This window comes from Austrofundulus limnaeus, unplaced genomic scaffold, assembly GCF_001266775.1.
Source record: "Austrofundulus limnaeus strain Quisiro unplaced genomic scaffold, Austrofundulus_limnaeus-1.0 Scaffold0, whole genome shotgun sequence".
In the NCBI taxonomy this organism is placed as follows: Eukaryota; Metazoa; Chordata; class Actinopteri; order Cyprinodontiformes; family Rivulidae; genus Austrofundulus; species Austrofundulus limnaeus.
Genome location: NW_013952402.1, coordinates 10,769,181 through 10,789,325, shown reverse-complemented (window position 1 = coordinate 10,789,325; position 20,145 = coordinate 10,769,181). Strand labels below are relative to the sequence as shown.

General features: G+C 37.3%; 1 protein-coding gene across 1 annotated transcript in view; it reads left to right on the top strand.

Moving 5' to 3' along the window:
* Positions 1–20,145, top strand: part of shtn1 (shootin 1) — a gene marked incomplete at its 5' end in the record, with an annotated part of 41,293 nt that overhangs the window by 4,086 nt on the left and 17,062 nt on the right. Inside the window, 7 exon segments of the mRNA XM_014002848.1 lie at positions 2,196–2,290; positions 8,106–8,274; positions 10,800–10,897; positions 13,220–13,301; positions 16,594–16,688; positions 16,788–16,934; positions 19,651–19,804. Coding sequence (XP_013858302.1) covers positions 2,196–2,290; positions 8,106–8,274; positions 10,800–10,897; positions 13,220–13,301; positions 16,594–16,688; positions 16,788–16,934; positions 19,651–19,804 — 840 coding nt within the window.

The window sequence follows — 20,145 nt, the reverse complement described above, 5'->3', positions numbered from 1 at the left end:
CAAATACAGTATCAGAATTTTATACATTTATACTTCTCATTCAACTACAATTAAATTCACTCAAATAGAAGGTGCAATTTATATGGAAAGTATTTATTTTTTACATTAACAAGCTGGAATGAAAACAAGCAAAAATGAAATAAAAGTAACAACTTTCTACTTCTTGCCCTTTTTAAAAATGTAAGGAGTAGAAAGTRCAGATAACTGTAAAATATAAGAAGTMGATGTAAAAAGTAGGYTGAAAAATAATTACTCAAGTAAAGYACRGATACCCAAAAATTCTACTTAAGTRCAGTAAAGAAGTATTTGCACTTARTTACTTTACAACTCTGATCACMTCATTYGTTCTGGGTGCCTAACTYTTTATCAATGCCTTTTACTCACATCTGCAACGAGTGTTATTGCTAAATGCTTGTAAAGTTGTTAAAGGATCAGCTGATGCGACGCAGATAGTCACACATGTTTTTTCAAAGACGTGTGCATTGAAACATAAAGCCATAGATTACTTAGTGCAAATATTGATTTAATTTATTAGCTTGAAGTGCTGCATCAATTATAGATCCACTGTCCTTTTCATCGTACTCCAATACTGTGATGTTGCTGTTACACGTTAGACTTGTTAAGTAAAGGCAAATGTTTCCCTTCACTCAAGGTTAGGTTCAGAGGTAACAAAAAGCCTACATSTACTCTGTTTATACCCAGCTTTTATGCTCTACACTTGTTCCCAACATGAATTCAGTCTGCACTAAATACATACGTATAAACCAGACAAGAAAAAAAAAGGGAAGGGAAAATATTGTCAAAAACATATACAGGAGTGGGAAAACATTTAGTTCACTTCTAAATAAATAAATAAATAAATAAATAAATAAATAAATAAATAAATAAATAAATAAATAAATAAATAAATAAATAAATAAATAAATAAATAAATAAATAAATAAATAAATAAATAAAATGAAATGATGCACATAGGTTGATTTTTCATTGAGGCTCCTCACATGGCAGGTGTAAGCATCAAAAGAAATACACTTCAATGTCAAGTGTTGGTCGACTCTTATCTCAATTAACGGTACACTGAAAGGAGACCAGTGGTATGCACCTACTCCTTTCAAAAAATCCTACTTATGCTCCTTGTTTCTTTSATGGCATTTTAATCAGGCTGAATGAACATGAGTTGACATTTGAAGTTCTTATTGACATGAATGCTATTTTTCAATTTTTTTTCTTAAAAAAAAATGCAACATCAGTGAAGGTTTCTGATTAAGGGTCTCTTCGCCACACAGTGCAAATTGTTTGACCAACRTGTCACTTGCTTTCTGTGCTAATTGATGACAAAAAGGATTTTAGTTGTTTTTTAAATAAAATTGTGTGTAATGCAATTTGTTTGTACAACTAAAATTGTTGAGAAAGAGCAATGTAAGAACAAGTAAATGAATCCAAGTTTTGATGTTAAGCACAGTGCTGTCTTTTGATTTCTACAGATTTTAAAGTGTTTTACTCTTTTTCTTCAGTGTATTTATTTTTTAAGTCACTGAGAACCAACAGATACATCAGGGGCAGACCTAGAAAATTTTACATGGGGGCAACCAGCTCCTGTTAATCTATAATTATCCTCCTGTCTGAGAGGAATACGTTTCCATTTCTATAAAAAGGTACAATTCTATTTTCTTAAAGGAAAGTGATGCAGCCTAGATCAAGTTTTTAATTAAAACATTTTATTTGTATTTTTTCTATAWTTATTTGTGCAATCTGAAACTAAATAATGTTGCTCATTAATTCAATTCAATTCAGTTTATTTACATAGCACCATGTCACAACATACGTTGTCTCAGGGTACTGTACATGAAAAAAAAAAAATCTATAATCTCACATTATGTGAGAAGACAAGTCAAGGTTTGTCGTTAAAAAATGTAGTTTTAAGTCGATGGAGCTAAATATTCCATCCACATTCATACTGTACAAGAAAAAAAATAATAAATGTATGTATTGATTTCAGAAAAATCCCACCAGCCAGATTGTAACATTTTCTTCACGTATTAAATATTCTAGAAATGTGAATCATAATGTTTTGCTTTTAAATCCAACTGGTCGCATTAGCATCACTGTTTGGACGTGACACCACTGTTCTGCATTGTAAAAGTTATGTTTTTTTATGGTATATTCTCAATTATCTCTACTACTTTTTTCCTCAGTGTCTCAGATGGTGGTTGAAGAGGTCAGTGCCATTCAGGAGAACCTGGAGATCGAGAAGATGTGCAGAGAAAGTGCCGAAACTTTGGCCTCCAAGGTACAAATCATTGAGACAAACAATATCTAGTAGCTTAGCATTCTTTAACAGGTTTTTACAACATATTGAATCCAAGAAGCCATTTTTATGGGCTCCTAATGGTCTTGAATGATTTTTTATTTCTTGCATCTTAACTATTTATTGGTGTTTTTATGGATTTTGCAGTGCATTTACATAGAATGAGCATTTACATTTTTTAGTTGCATTGTTCTCCACAGTGTAATGACAAKAAATGGCTTTTTGACTTTGCCCACCTGTTTGCTTGAACATTACCCTGACACAATTTGWCACGGTGCAATCAAACACACTGCTGCTGTCCTCACTTCTTGTGGTGGAAAATTGCCTGGGACCCTCATGATTCAGGGGCTTACATTTTTGGACTCCTTCGTTGGCTGTGATTGAGAGTGGGGGAGCCTGGCACGTGGTGATTTTGCAGCCCACTGGTGCTCAGATTATCACTGTAATCATTTTTTATTCAATTTTTGTTCAAAGCCAGTCCACCTGGATGGACCAGATTTCAGGTTAGTGGGAGACTGATGGAGAATGATGATGAAGGTCAACTTTTAGGCGCCCCCTGCAGTACAGTCAATCATCTTCAGTCCATCTTTTTGTCCTTTAGCTTGTTTTTTAAGTCTTAAGGGACAACAAATAAAGTAAGACCATAAAAATGAGAAATAGTTAAAAAAGGATTTTCAAGACACTCCAGTTTTTTGTTTATATGTCCGTCTACTCAGTTACAACACCAGTATGCTAATAATCAACTGTGCAAGAGGTGGGGTCCACCCTGGACAAATTCACATAGAGACAAAACTTCACTTCACTCATAGGGACAGTTTAGAGTTGCCATTTATCTTAACATGCAAGTTTTTGGTCTGTGGAACAAAACCAGWTTGCCTGGAGAAAACCCACAGTGAAAATAYGCWAACTCCACAGAAAAGCTCCAGGCCATAGTTGGAGGCACGATGATCTTGTGGTTGGTGAATGGTAAATGGACTGAACTTATAGAGAGCTTTATCAAGTCCCTCCAGACTCCAAAACGCTTTACACTTACACACATTCACCCACAGATGATGGTAAGCTACACTGTAGCCACAGCTGCCCTGGGGTGCACTGACAGAAGCGGGGCTGCCGTACACCGGCGCCACTGAACCCTCTGACCATCAGTAGGCAAGGCGGGTGAAGTGTCTTGCCCAAGGACACAACGACTGAAACTGCTGGAACAGGGGATTGAACCATAACCTTCCGGTTCCAGGACAAATCCCTTAAAGGGCCAATWTTATGTGTTTCTCAAGCATATATTTAAATACTTTACCACAATAAAGTATCTATGTCACTTTTAGTTGTTATTAAAATTCTGTTTTTAGGTTTAATTAGAAATTAAACTCATCTTCTCATCACTTCCTCTTCTAAATGCCTTGAAATTGGCCTCTGTCTCTTTAAGAACCTCCTTCCACTTCTGTCCTGTCCCATTTCAGCGTGAGCACAGGGTGGGGGGAGGGTTCACGTGCTATGATGCAGTTTACTTGGCATCTGAAAATACATTTCCTCAAAGGTATTTTGAATCTGAAAAGAGCTTCACTGAGTGAGAAGTAGTTAGGAGCTCAGCAGACAGTTTCAGTTTCACTTTCAGTTTCACACGTTTGATTTGTTACTGCCGACAGCCTGCAGGAGTCATGGGTGGGGTGTGTGGGGTGGGGGATGGGGAGATGTGCTCCGTGATGAGGAAGGTCGGCTTGGAGACACAGCCCAGAGGTGGAGATGGTCCCAAAAGGCGGTTCTAGTCTCAACCGGTGGTTTTTGCTCTCCTGCCTGCTGCCTCAGGACACTACAGGATTTCTCAAACATGCATGAATGAGTCAAAGTAAGACTCTGGGCATGTTTTTGATGAGAGGATAACATTATAACATGATATAAAACTCAAAAAAGTTGATTTTACATGATATAGCCCGTTTAACCACTCCGCCACACTGTCGGAGAGAGACAGATCAAGGTAAAAAATGTGAGTAAAACCCTAAATGTGTTTAGAACTACAAATAAACTTTATAAAATTATTTMACAACTTTGATGTTTAAATCCACATCACATACAGTAAATACTGTACATTTTGTAAGAATATCAAATTTAACCATCAGACTGTTAGATGTGGCAAAGGCACAGCAGAGTCCAGGGATTTATTTTGGTGAGACAGTGTCAGTGAAAACCTTTTACAGTAAAAATTACAYCCTGCCTCCTTACATCCTGAAACGGGGGAAGTGGCAGATTTGCATATGTGTGATTCAGTTATGGACTCAGTGTGGAGTGGGTGGTTCTTCTCTTGACCCTTACTGAYGCTGGGGTTGCTGCACAAGTCTTCAGCAAGACTCATGTGGCATCTGTGAATTGGAAATGGGGAGGGGCTCACCGACCCACTTGTTGACAAAAATACAGTTGTAAAGTAACTAAGTACAAATACTTTGTTACTGTACATAAGTAGAATTTTCACACAATTATCTCTACTTTCTACTCCTTACATTTTTAAAAATGTAAGAAGTAAAAAGTTGTTACTTCTGTTTGATTCCAGCTTGTTATTGTTAAAAGAAAGAAAGAAAAACTATCCAGAAAAATTGAACCTCGTGAATTAACTGTGGTACCATTTTGTCACCCCATTGGTTTTTATAGGATCCAGCTCACAGTCACATGATACAAATCATGTCACACTCCAGCAGGACATAGCAGACATATGTAGCTTAGAATGAAGATGACCGTGGCAGATATACTGTGTACATGCAGCTGAAAAAAGGTAGACGAGTGCAGCCCAAATTTTTCATCAAGATTTTAATATGACATGACTTTTAGAAAAATGTTTTTTTAGGGAGGTCACCTCCCAAAAAATGTAATTTTGAAAATTCCAACTGCCTACTTTCACTCAATACTTTTAATTTTAATACTTAAGTAAGGTAAATGTCAAATACTTGAGTTTTACTCAAGTTATATTCTTAGAAGAGACTTTAATGTTTACCAAAGTAATTTTATGGTAAGATAATCGTAATTTTACTCAAGTATCACTTTAAGGTACTTTATACAAGACTGCAAAAATAAGGTTGCTAAAGTCGCCAATAAAACTAGATTTGTCGCTTTTTGGAAAAAGGGGTCTGAAACCTTTCTAATTCTAAGGACAATGTTGGCTTCACTCCTCATCCCTGCTCAGATGGATCTTTTCATCTTGACAGCTTTGTTGCCTGATGGGAGGTTGCGTGTTGTACAAAGGCAGATGTCTAACCGGTGGGTCAAAAATGAATGGGTTAACACCATCCAGTTAGATGCTGCCACTCCACCCAGGTGGTTCTTCATCATTAGAACTRTCCAATCTTAGATCAGCCACACCTGGTGGGTTCATGTTCTCCAATAAAATTTTAGTGGATATGATTTCACCAATCAATTTGTATTCAAAACTTATTTCTCTTCAATAACAGATGTGATCATTCTGATTTTTCAGTACACTTGTTTGTTTCAACCGAGCAGAAATGGTTGTATGTGTTTTAAAGGCTAAAACCTTGATTCATGCCATCTCTCCTAAAAAGCAGCAGAGGATCAGGCCTTTCTTGGCCTGACAGCTCTGGATTTACTGTTTTTTTTTATAAACTGTCTTAAAAGCTTGATGGGTGACAGGCTTGGCAACTACTTGCTTTCAGGATTTATTTGACATCTTTTTTTCTCTTCTTTGTTTCAGTTTTGCTTTTGCTTCTTTTCTTCTCATATTCTTTGACACAAACCCAGGTCTCTCACTAGACATTTGCTCCGCTTGCCTAATGCAGCGTGGTGTATGAGCGCTCGCTGTGTCCATGCATCGGCTTATTCACTCAATTAGGCTAAAAGCAGCTCTTTTCTTCACTAATAATCTATAAATAGTGTGCGTAMAAGATGGATGGAATGGTGGACACTGGCTGTTTGAGAAATGTTGACCATTTACTGGTATTTTCAGCCATATTGTAAACTTCAAATTTTGCCCGAGGCGGTGTCTTCTTTTTTTATTTCCTAATTTACTTTTAAAATGAGCCGAAGAAAGAGCAGAACCATTCTTAGATAAACAAAGCCTTTATCTAGGTGTTAATTTCTGTACCCAATTACGATCATTTTTGCAAACCGAACGTTCCTGAGATTTAAGTTYAGAGCAATTTCTTAACACTTGAGGAGTTTGAATTAAAAAAAGCAACGAGATGGGAGGGGGAGGGGAAGCAATTTAAAAGCAGACGGATTAAAAAATGTGGTTTTGATGCTTAATGTTTTTTGTGTTGATGTGTGATCAAGGTAAGATGAAGGGCTGTTATTTCATAATGTTGACCTTCAAAGAGAACAAGCCAGTGCTATGTCAGTCTTGATCCATCTGTGTGTGTAATTTCATCGTGCATCTCTTGCCAATTGTACATTTTTTTTATCAAAGGAATGTGATTCCATGTTGTGTATTGTTGATTGCATTTCAGAAAAATAAATGCAGTCTGAAGGGTGTCATCAAAAGACAGATTTGCTGCAATCTGCTCTCAGCAGGATGGCATTAACATGTTCTCATTATTATTTTTTTGTGTGGTTTGCATTTTCTATTTTTCCTCCTTTTTTCATTTTAAATGCTTTTCTTTCTTTCGCTGACATCAAGATACATAATTCGCATCAGCCGCCTTCACATGGGCTTCATTGAAGTTTTACTAAGTGTTTCTGTTTAGTTTATATATACAGCTGAAGGATGACAGGATTTAAAAATAAAGGAACGGCCATTCTGAAAAGCAAGTATATATCATTTTAAAAGACACGAGCCAAACATGTATAAAAAGCACAATTATTTGATCAAATAAACATTTAGATAATGCAAAAATGCAAATTCGTGTCACATTAGAAACTATGATTACACCAATGAAAACCGATTTTCACTTTGATAACTCTGATTATATCTTTTTATTCATGCCTTTTTGCAGTTTTTGCTGCCTTTTGCACGTTCTTCTGTTATTATGAATGATTGCAGTGTGAAGGAACGAGGAGAAATCAGAACCTCTTTCCTGCCTGTCATTCTTCTTCCTTCATTCTTTGCCTGTTATTTCATCTGTTTATTAGAAAACAGATCTCTGATGAATTTGGCTCGGATAGAAAAGTAAAGTAATATGGTAGGTCTGTTGGCTCTGATTGTACCTGTGCACGTTTTCAGAGAATGTGACATGATTTAGAGAAATGTATTGCTGCAACACATAATCTCAGTTTGTGGACTACTGAGATTAATGTACCTTTTAGTTCTTTCACTCCTGTAGGTGGGACAAATATGCAGTAATATGTTAGAATTTTTAAAGTAAATTAATGTTTAGATTCTGTCAAAAGAATGTTCTGGATGTGTAATTAGGCACATGTTTAACTAAAGGCTCAGAATTCCTTGAAACAACACGTCACCCATCGCCTTTAATGCCAGGGTTTTTAATTGGTTTTGCTGAGAAACGAGCCATTTTAATCAAACCTTGAAAACAATGTTATGCAAAACTAAGATATCTCAAGTGATCTTGCACAATCTGTTATAAATGACTCAGCTGATACATCAAATTTAGCATTTCTGTAAAATTCCCTTAGTTTTGACCAAACAGCTGGAACAACCATCTTCACCCTCCTGCTGCCCTTGGGTCAAAATGACCCACGACTGAGACCTTGTGCGTAATTTTGACCCAATCTAACCAGGACTGGTTCAGTTGTAGATGAAAAACCAATAATTACTCTCTGAGCCTTTCAYTGCAATTACTTTTGTAATTTATGAAATATTTTGCTAATAGACAAGTAATTGTCTTCTCTGTGCTTCCTTGAATAGTTGAATCATCAAAACCGCTCTCTGAAGAGGAAGAGCATGATGATGATGTCCCACCTCAGCCCTGAGACCATCACAGAGATTAACCTCGCAGATGATGAAGACGAGGGTGAAGACCTAGGGTCTGCCAGCAGAGCTTGCCTGTCCCCCATCAGCAACGCCGTGATCTCAGGTACCAGGTTTCTGAGGCTTTCAAACATGAGTGCCCTGACAAAAACTGCTTTGTGTGCAGAAATACAAAACAGTCCAACACACTGTGACCACAGCTGACAGATATTATTAATCCAAGACATGTTCCTCACGCTCTTTGTCCACATGAAAGAGACTTCTCACCTCTCTGTTTAGCCTGCTCAGAGGCAGGAGTCTGAACTGTTGTGTACCTTCTTCTTTCAGGCTGTCAGAGTCACAAACATTGCACATACACCCGCTTCGGATGTTATCATCCATTAAATGGACGTTATTAGCTGTTATCAGTCCCATAGAAAGGCTTCAGACTGTCCCGACTGTGCCGCCTAGTGGGTTCTCCATCCCATAGAATGGCTTCAGACTGTCAGCTGGTTAGTATGAGGCATAAAGTCACTCAGTTTTTTATGCAATCTGATTAATATGAGGCATAAAGCCGCTAAGGTTAATTTTAGAGAAAATGACATGGGCTACAATAAAGTAGACCGGACTCCGGCGGTAGCAGATTGTTGCCTTCCAATGTACTGTATATGGCATTGGTAACCCACTAGGGGGCACTGTTGGGACAGTCTGAAGACATTCCATGGGACTGATAACGCTAATAATGTCCATTTAATGGACAGATAACATCCGAACCGGCTGGCACATAGCAGACAGGTGTGGGCCAGATCTGATGTTAAGATGGCACTTCTGGCAATGACGGCACTGTTTTTAAGATGGCATGCCACAACTGGCCCAGTTCTGATTTAGTTGACATTGTGCCAACCAATGAATGGACCACCTCTTGCAAACCACATTTTTTGAGGTATCTGAGCCAAGTGTTAGAGTATTATGGCCATTTTCCACTAGTGTCCACAACACGGTTTGACTTGGCAGAACTCTGTTCAGCACAGATCGGGTGGTTTTTCATTGCACCTCAGTAACAACTCTAGTCGGTGGATTCATCGTTACATCGGGCGGTCCCAGAGTCCAAAAATTGACGCCACATGCCATACCAGCTGGTGATTATGCTACATTAAGCTATTTGCCAGCCACCATTAAACATAGTAGAAGTAAAAGATACACAACACAACAATGGAGGACATAGAAGCGTTGTTATTGCAAACGACGGCTCAGGTTGGTGTGAGAGTAGCTCTTGTGACGCAACCCTCTAATCAATCAGTGACCAACGGTCTTCTGACGTCACGTTTTCAGACCAGCACAGCACTTGGAACCACAGCGAAGCAGGTTCTGAAAAAGGGTCTGGTTCCACGAATCTTGGCTTGTGGAAAAGCCTTGGAACCATGGAGAGCCAAGTCCAACCATGACGTGGAGGCACTAGTGGAAAAGGGGCATAATTAGTGCCTTGTGTGGACCAGAACTGGACCAGACAAATTTTGCTATGTGGGATGCACATGCGCCAATAACATGATAGTCCTATTCCTTAAATTATCTTTTAAATTATCCTCACACTTAAAACTGAACAATGAGCAAACAATGAAATAGCACCTGATTAGATATTGTTACTGCCTTGTCATTTTAAGAGTGTCTTTTTACACCCATGCGTCAGGTCATTTTTAAAATGTGTTTTTTCATGTTTAAGCTGTTTTGCTTTCATTTGTAAATGAAATGAACAAAAGTTATGTTGTTATATTCCATTACATTTCGATTCTTATGGGTGTATTTTTATCATTACACAGATATTCCCTTTGTACTTTAGGACAATAGTTAATCTTCTCCAACCTTAAGTTCATTACAGCTGAATTTACCCCCCCCCCCCCCCCACAATCAAATCAAACCACCTCAGAGAAACATTATGTTCAGGTCCTCAAGTCAACCAGTAATTAGAGCTCAGGTGATAATAGCTTCATCCTCCATGATGCTGTTCTCATTATGTTGTCTAAGTCTGTTAGCGCTGAAAAAGGACAGATAATTATGTCTTTTACAAATGAACAAGATGATTAAATGCGAAAATAAGTCGACTTGCTTAGATTATGGGTTTATTATGTTAAAACATTAATAATTACATGTTAATGGATCAGTAGTCAAAACATGATCGGTAATGGAACAGAAATGTGATCAAAGAACATTTGTCCTAAATTATTTTTCTGTTCTTTTCTTTCTTTTTTTTCACCAGACTTATTGTTATACTTAAAAACAAACAAATAAAAAAAATCCAATCTCTCTCAAGAACTGTTTTTGGCTAAACAGACATTTTTTGAAGTAACTAAAATACCTAAATGCTTTTTGTCTGCTGCGAGCTGCTTCAATGAAAGAAATTTGTCTTTTGAAATGTTTCATTACAGAGAAATGCTTCTTAAATTTGCCTGAGAAAAACAATTCTAAATTTACCTATCTTAATCCATCTATCTATGTATCTATCAATATATGAATGGATCTTTCCAGTGAGTTCTCTAAGTTTTGACCTTTTTATCACCCTGGGTTTTTGCTTGATTAAACCTGAGGATTTTGCTGCAATTCTAGACCTTGGAATAATGAGTAAAAAAAAAAAAAATCAGTTCTTGTTTTTTCCAGATCTACAAAAGAAGTTGGAAGTGACACTTAAGGAGAAGCATCAGGTGACGTCTGACCTTGAGTCAGTGAGAGAACAGCTAAGAGATGCCAAGGATGAAGTAGGTTTTTGTTGCTTTGTTGCTAACACCCAAGATAAGTGTACATTAAAAGTTCTCAGTTTTTGTTGATTGAGATAACATTTAACAGAACCTTCTCCCACCACCACTACTACATACAAGTTTAAGGTACAGTGTTCAACTGAGATAAAAATCGGATCAACAATTAGGGAAACAAAACCAAAGATCCACCTATAGAGTTACATTAAATAACACTAGAGTGAGCAGCAAAGATGACGTCCAAACAGGGCAGCAGCTCACAGCTGAAGTAACAGCTGTTTGATTAACAGCAAGCCCAACTGGATCTGTGTCACAAACTATTTATAATATCTTTTAAATAACTTAAAACAATTGGTAATTAATGGTGAATGGTTTGAACTTATATAGCACCTTATCAAGCCCAGTCAGACTCCAAAGTGCTTTACACTTAGAGTCATTCACACACTCATTCACACACCGATGATGGTAAGCTACATTGTAGCAACAGCTGCCCTGGGGCACACTGACAGAAGCTGTGCCGCCGGACCCTCTGACCACCATCAGTAGGCAAGGCAGGTGAAGTGTCTTGCCCAAAGTCACAACGACAGAGACAGCTGGAATGGGGACTGAACCAGGACGGCTCCCCTAACCACTCCGCTACAACAATGTAAAACAGCTCAATGATCATAAAATATTCAAATATATCATACAAGTTACAATGATGTAAATTAGATCTGAAGTCCGTCTGTAACTTTGACTGAAGCTAGTTGAATAATTATAACTTCAGCGAGTAATGATGTATGTTTATTATGATTTACCTGTTTTTAAATTTAATTTAAAGTTATTTAACCAGGCAAGTCCTGTTGAGATAGCAGATCTCTTTTTCAAGGGAGGCCTGGGCTTGAAGGCAACCTGTTGTACATGTTTTTTGGGGGGTGGGGGAAACCGGAGCACCCAAAGAAAACCCACGCAAGCACAAGGAGAACATGCAAACTCCACACAGTAAGACCCCAGGTCCAAATCGGGGATCGAACCAAGGACCTTCTCACTGTGTGGCGAACTGCTATGTAGTCAACACTTTGGAAATATTCACTGAATACCCTGCGATAATTTAAGATGAAACTTGTCTCAACTGATATTAGCTAACCATCTTCTCAACAGCTCAGGTTTGTCTAATAGAGACTTAAAAATAGTTAAAAAATATAATATTATTGAGTCTACATAAATTCAAGACACACCAATTTGTAATATTTTTTAATTTGTGTTAAACTGAAGCGTGATTCAGTACAGTGCTACCATCTGTATAGTGTTAGAGAGGYTAATGTCTGCTAACGAATTCCATATTTAACAGAGATCACATTGGCGTTATAAGCTTTTTCTTTTTTTTTTACCTGAAATTGTTACATTATTAGCTTCAGCTCTGTTCAGATCACATCCACACTGAGGTAGATAAAATGAAATCTGCTCATTTTTGAAATGAGACACATTTGTTTTTCTTCAGTTGGTAAATTCATATCACACACACATCTTTCTGACATTTCGTATACATTAGATAGCTTATATATGCTCTAAAATAATAAAAAATTATATTTTATTGTTATTTTATTTATTAGTTTTTATATTTATTTCCATAATCTGCCCTTATTGGTCACTATTTTGTCAACATGTACAGTAATGCTAAATTCAGACAATTACCCAGTCTGCTTGTGGACGCTGCTGCTATAGTAGATCCTACGGTCAAGTAAAATAGATACACTCCTGCTATACCTCTAAGGTTGCACCTAAACTAAAAAAAAAAAACCTGGGGACCAACTTTACATGGGAATGTGTTTATTTTAATTTGGTAATAATATTTGAATCTGCTTCACAGAACCTCCAAATTTCAATCACCTTATAACTTGTTGTTATTTCTATTTACACTGTAATTTCTATTTACACTGTTTTTATTTCTATTTACACTGTTTTTATTTCTATTTACACTGTTGTTATTTCTATTTTAAGTGTATAGACACTAAAGAATGCTCATTGTTCTCTATGCTCATCTGGTTCTCCTGAGTTTTTATACTTATTTCTTCCTTGTGTGCTCAAACATTTCTTCCTCTATACTTTATCTCAAATGCTTACTTGAATGGCTTCAGCTGTAATAATTGCAATTTCCCTTCGGGGATCATTAAAGTATTCTGATTCTGATTATAACACCCAATTACAGTATATTACCTTAAATATTTTTAATAGATCTGTTTTAAATAAAACCCTTTAAAGTGAGTTGCAGTAAAGTTAGGATATTTCATGTTACAAATTCTTTTTTCCCACCTGTCTGCTTTATGATTTTTCTTTAATTTGCAGTTGATGAAAGAGAAACACGATAACACTGTTTTAATTGCTGAGAGAATTCAACAAAAGAAGCTCCTGGAGAAATACACCCGAGGTTAGCAAGACGTCTATACTGTATAGGTGCTGTGGTCCTCATTTGCAAAAACATATCACTATTCATGTGTAAAGAGAGAAAAGCCCATTTAAAATATTGAATACATATTAATAATGACTTCATCAGAATGTAAAAGTGATGCATTTTGATGTTAGATCACCTTTCTGACAGCTTCTTTCAGACAGATCACACAGCAGGAACAAAGAGCCACACGGCGCCCACAGTTTGACTATTCATTTAAAATTGGAAGGTACATAAAATTAGGCTGAAACGGGCCACTTTTCTCAGTACTGCATGTTGCCTTGACATGACAAATGTTTATTAGTCAAATAATTTTCTAAGAAATTGCAACATTTTTCATGGCCATTAAAAACAGTGATGCTTAACCAACATGTGGTGTGATAAAGGTTACTTATTTGCAAATTTGTTCGTGCAGATTGAACATTCAAATTAAAAGCCTAGCATTACTTAAAGGAATGAATACTGCTCACTGAATCATGGCCACTTTTGGTATTTTCTAAAACCAGTTAGATGTCCTGGCCATCTTGGATTGGACTGCTTATAAATTTAATCTTGTAGAAGTTTATCCACTGATGGCTTTCTCTGAGTTTTCTTAAAATCTGTATCATGGGTTTTAATATATTTACCTTAAACCACTGACTTACTTTATGGCTGACTATAATATTTAATGGCAGAGTTTTGTTTTACACAGATTTTGCACGATTTGTTAGTGCTAAAAGTACATATTGGGGATGACTCTCAGCTACTACCACACTAAATTATAGCATAAGACCAACTGAGTTATGGCTAGTTTTGTGTTTGCTACACTGTAAAAATTGCCCATGTAACCAAATCTTACATYGACTCAAATTAAGTGAAATAATCTGCCAGTGGAATAAGWGGCTTGCACCTAGAAAAATTTCTTGAAATAAGGAAAACTTTCTGGCTAACAAGTTTAATATTCTATCACATTCTGCTCTTGCTAATTGGATGAAGATAATTTAAGATAAGATAAGGCAAGATAAGATAAGATAAGATAAGATAAGATAAGATAAGATAAACCTTTATTGTCATTGTACAGAGCACAATGAATTTACAGTTCAGAACACCCATTCAGAAGAAGACAGAACATAACAAACATAGGAGAACAGGTGCCCTGGGTCACGCAGCCACAGACCCTTGACAGAACAAGGATCATCATCATGAAGACATCACGAGGAGGCGCAACCCTTAAAAGAAAAACTAAAAACCACACAACAAATGTGACACACTATGGTGTTTATTAAAAAAACTCTGCATAGAGCACATTTATTAGCCAGAGGAGTAAGTGAGGTTAGGGGAGCATGTATCTGAAGCCATGATTGTTGTATGCACTTGTGTGATTATTTGAAAAATGAGCCCGAAGAATCCAGTCCCCAAAACCCACCCAGCCATAGTTCAGAATATGGATGTTAACWGTTAATTCTGTGCGGCCCTCAGCTTGCTCCAGAAACAAGATCACAGACGGGAGTGAGATAGGGGAAAGGTGGGGGGAGGGGGGCAGACACTCAGTCAACGTAAACATCCAAGGAAAATTTAATTCCACAGCTCAAGGCCATGTAGGAGAGAGCCAAATCTGTAATCAGTTGTTTGGGAACGGAAGAAAATGTTTTGGGCCARGCAGACAATAACAATTTTCCATCTGCCTTCATGTCCACTGGTATCTCTCAATGTGGTGAATCCARTCAGACAMATAGTRTGGACAATCCCACCGAGCTATCAGTTTCTCCAWCATCAATTCCATCTCGCCAGCAAAGTCCAGGAACCACAGCCGRCCYGCGACCCTCAGCAGAACCGCTTGCAGACCGAGTYCAGCTCGCTCAAGGCAAAAGTCTGAGTGCTGATAGAACAGCAATCCTTCATATTGGTCAGGCAGTCAGGAAATGGCCCATATATTCACCAACGCTGTTTTGTAGAACACCAGGAGCCAATCTGTWGAATCCACGATYGGAATCCAAATATATATCCAGAACAGAGCAGAACAGAGGTCCCACTTTTGACATGTCCTCCCATAAGAGACCAGCTAACCAAATCCATAAAAATAAAAATATCCATAATTTCTGGTTTCGGATGAAAACGTAGAGGAGGCTCTGAGCAGCGAAGCAGGGAAGATAAGGGAGGGCAAGAGAGAGAGAAAAAAGTGTCTTACACCTCAGAAAGCAGAAAAAAATAATGAAATGTTGTAAAAGGTATAATTTTGTAAAACTTGGTCTGACTTTTTTTTTTTTTTTTTTTTGCAGTGGGTTTATTATCTATGGCAACCATTTTAAACCAATAAACCATTAATTTACCACCCGTGGTACATTCCCAGTTTTTGGTCACTTCCTGCTTCTTAATAGCCTGCAGTTGTTGAAAGAAAACTATAGCTCACCACAGACTTTGAATTTGCATAATAGATTATTCAAACAATTGGTTGTCATCTTCCAATTGACACCTCTTTTGACCAACTGGGTTTATCTATAGCAAGGGTGCCCAAACTTTTCCCTGAGAGGGCCAAAATTTAAATCTGTCCAAGGGCTGTCGGTCAAATGCAATAATATAATACATGTTTGACATGCTTGGGCAGCAAAGGCTCATAGGACATTTTAAAATTTGATCAAATCTGAGTATTTGTGGCTTATGATGTGTTTAAATCTACATGTGTGCTGAAATCATGACAGGATATTACAACTTAGTAACCAGGGCAACTACTGGTGGGCCAAATCAAATGGCTTGGTGAGCCAGTTCTAGCCCACAGGCCCCACTTTGGACRCCTTGATCTACAGACAAAGCACAAAATGTGTGGCAAGCCCCTCAAGTCTCACCCATTTGTGGTTTTTGATTGACTAGAATTGGCCAATCAGCTCTGAGTTTGATTCTGTGTAGCCAATTGAGTTACCTTTAGTTTGATATGCAGCTATGAAATTTAAAAGAACAAATAAAGGTTAAAGTGTGTTTTAACTTCCATAACCTAAATACTAGTTACAGTTACAAAAATGATGACGCTGAAGTTAAAATTTCAGATTGACAGCTTTATATAGAGACTAGGCTTGTGAATGTACTTCTCATGGTTCAAGAGGAATACTTAATTTATTTTGGGTTAGGCCAGTAACAGTTTAAATGGATTAACTCCAAATAGTAATCAGTACACACCTATTGATTTTTTTAGAGTTTCATAAAAATCTGCCCAAAGACTCATAAGATATTTTGCTAACAGACATACAGTATACAGACACAGACTGATAAAAGTCACTGTTTTGCATGCAAACATCAGTATCTCAATTTGCTGTGGAAGAATATGAAGTGTTGGAGGACACATTAAACCTGGAGAAAAGCCTGCGGACAGAGGCAGAAAACTTTGCCAGAGCAGTAAGATTGTTTTTACTCTATAAGATTATTATTTTTTTTATGAACTGATGTAAATTATCATTTCCTGACTGTCATTTGGTCCCATTCATTACCTTCCAGATGCTGGTTGAGCAAAAAAGGCTGAAGAGACAGAGTGAAATGTTGATGCAGAACTGCTCGTCAAGTCAAGCTGCACTGGAAGCCCTCGGTCAGGTGGCGGATCTGACCAGTCAGCTGGAGGCTCAGAGGCTGGAGCACCAGAACCAGGTCTGTGTACGCAGCTTTAACAAGAACTAAATGAAGGTCTAGTGGTCCTTGAAGGTTTATTATTCACCACCTTTAATGTTGAAGTCTAAACTAAGATCATCTCATGGTGAAAAATGATTGCGTAATTGCCAATTTGTTGCTTTTTAGTTTAATACCTGACAGACTGACTGAGTTCTGTCTGTTTCTAAATATGTAGTGCAAAGTATAAAATAAAATGTTACACATTTAAACACACAAACACCATTATTTAGAGCATTTTCTGAGTGTAAACTCCTCGTTGAAATTTTCTACTGACATTTTGTTGTTATTTAGCTCACTGTTCTTACATTTTGCTTATTTTTTTTACTAATTGTTTAATTTAAATGTTAAATGCAAATATTAAATTATAAATCTAAAAGTAAAAACTAAAACTATGATGTTGTAGTTAAAGGATAAAGCTTACATTAAAAAAAATCAGAATGGAATGCAGCCTTTGCTGTTGGTGAGATGCTTTTGTTGTGACGTCATCATTCGGCAACAAAAGCAACCACTATCCCTGCTAAGTCTGCTAACACTGCTGAAGATGGTATTTAAAATCTAAATTCAAAATGTATTAATTGAAACCAAGGACGGTACCAGTGGTTCAGCAATTTGAAGTGGAGCTCAGACACCAGCTGCAAGGTCAATGTCTTGTGAGGAAGCGTTAGCAGCATTTGCAGCGTTAGCAGCTTTAGCATGTCCTAAGAAGCACCAACAGCAAAGGCTATGTTCCATTTTAAAATACAGTACTTGAATGTAAACTTCAACATTTGACCACAAAATTTAAGATTTAACTTTTGCATTTAAATTTACACATTTAGATTTAGAATTTCTCATCTGGACATAAGATTTAACGTTTAAATTTAGCATTTAGTAAAAGGCAAGAACAAGGAGCTAAATAAAAACAAATGTTAGTGGATCTGTCAACAGCAGGCGATTTGTGCATGCACATTTGACGTTTTACATGAGCAGCATGTTCTTGTGCAGTTTGAAATGTGTACATTTATAAAACTACAACTAAATACATTTGTGGATACCTTTGGGACTAATTTATCTTCATATGACAGATTTAATTTAGGCTGTCTCGGGAGACAAAGGATCTAATAAATTGTTGTCTAATAAACTGAACTGTTTTTAAGATCATCCTTCTGATTCACATCTATTTAGTTAAACACATTTTCATAAAAAAAAAGGTTTTAAGTTGGTTTTTGAGTTCAGGAGGAAATGGTCGATAAAGTGTTTTATATGCATTGAGCAGCCAGAACAATATTTAAAGCAGCAACATAGCCGTAACTYCTATGCCCACATTCTCTGCGGCGCTGATGGAAAACAATTAGCGCTGAGTGGGATCAGTGATCTCCTCAGTGCTCAGGTGGAGGTGAGCCATATCCTTCATTTTAGGAACAATTAAAGCACCGGTAAAGGAATGACCATTGTGGAGYAAATGACATGATTTCAGCTGGCATCCTTCTGGAGCTGTTTAGGAGAAATTATCACTGCAGGAGCTGCAGCAATACAACAATTTAATTCAGATTATTTAGCAGGAAAATAGATCAAAAATATTTATTGTTCATCTTATAACAACATTAGTTGTTATAACATAGTAACCTTTGCAACAATAATGTTTAGACAGCTTTCTCTTATTCCTTGTGTAACTTTTTCTTTAATAATTCTAATAGTTGATAAACACAGGTTATAGGTTTATTTTAATTCAGTTTATTTACATAGCATCAGTTTACAACAAAGTCTAAAAATAAAAATTTTTAAAAAGTCCAAACAATGAATCCAATTCAGAGCCAGATTAAAATCCCGTTAGCCAATTCAATTCTTGAAACCACACACTACAAAAATGTCAGTTTTTTATTTAGTCAAATAAAGCCAGTAAATTGTGTCAAAACTTCCATTTGTCAGCAGTACGTTGAAAACAGAAAGGAACAATTCCCTTTTAACAGGAAGAACTCTCCAGCAGGACCTGAACCAGGTTCAGGACGGGCAAACATTGGCTGACTGGGGTTTAAAAGGACAGGAAAGAGACACAGACTGGTCCAGGTTTCTGTGGGAAGGAAAAGGGAGAAAAACATATTATTGACAGCAAAACTGTTGTCTGTTACAGATCTGTTAGCTACACTTTCCATTGGCCAGTTCTTTCATTGAAACCAGGTCACAAAAACTTTATTTTCTTGTTTTTCCTTTGGTCTATCCACCCCCAACCTCTTCACTTCCAGTTTTTCCTTCATAGACATGAAGGAAAACGGGTGAGAAATGAAATACTCCACCATTTTTATGTTAATGTTACTCACCATCATACCTAGGCTACACCAAACCACACCCACTCGTGCTCAAGACATGTTACTATACATCCACTCTCATTGGCTAAAGCCTGTGGCCTTGGGCTGACTCTGGGCTGAACAAGATTAGCCACAATGAGCAACAAATTGAGGGGAYGGGACAAGACATCTGTCAATCATTTTGTACCACCAAAGACATTAAATGAACCTACAGTTGGGGATTTTCTGCAGACTGTTTGACACCGGTTTTGCTGTAAATTTCACAAAGTTTGACCTGAGCAGCACCGGTAAATATGTCTTAAGAGCTAACACAGCAGACAGAATTTATTTAGTCATATACTGCAGGTAGGCAGTATGTGTTAGCATTTAAATGAAGATTAACGATCCTATTTGCTTTGGCCCATCTCTAGATTAAGCAGCTGGAGGAGAAACTGAAGGCTTGTGAGGCTCAGAAGGAGATAACAGCATTAAGACGCAAACTGGACCTCTTGGAGGAAGAGAAGAAAGAGAGCAGTGTCAAATGCTCCAAGGCCGAACAGGAAGTCAAAGATCTGCGTTTCACAGGTGAGGATTAGGATTTTTAATTTGAGATTGCTCTGTGTGCCATTTCACATCATAAAATCCAGTCATCTAAATAAACCCTCTAAATGTAGTAAGATAAGATTTGTTCAGATTACAGAGGGCTTAGTGAAGAAGATAAATTAGTGGGTCCTGAAAGGTGCTGACTTCCAGTCTCTCCAAAACATTTTTTTGTTGTGGGATGCTAGCCTGGTAAAAACCAGACCCTTGTCCTTCACTTTGCTTCGTACAGAGGGTCTGGACTCGCTGCTATTGAGGAGCGATTTCTTGCTGGAGGCGTGGCCTCTGCTGAAGTGTGTGTGTGTGTGTGTGTGTGTGTGTGTGTG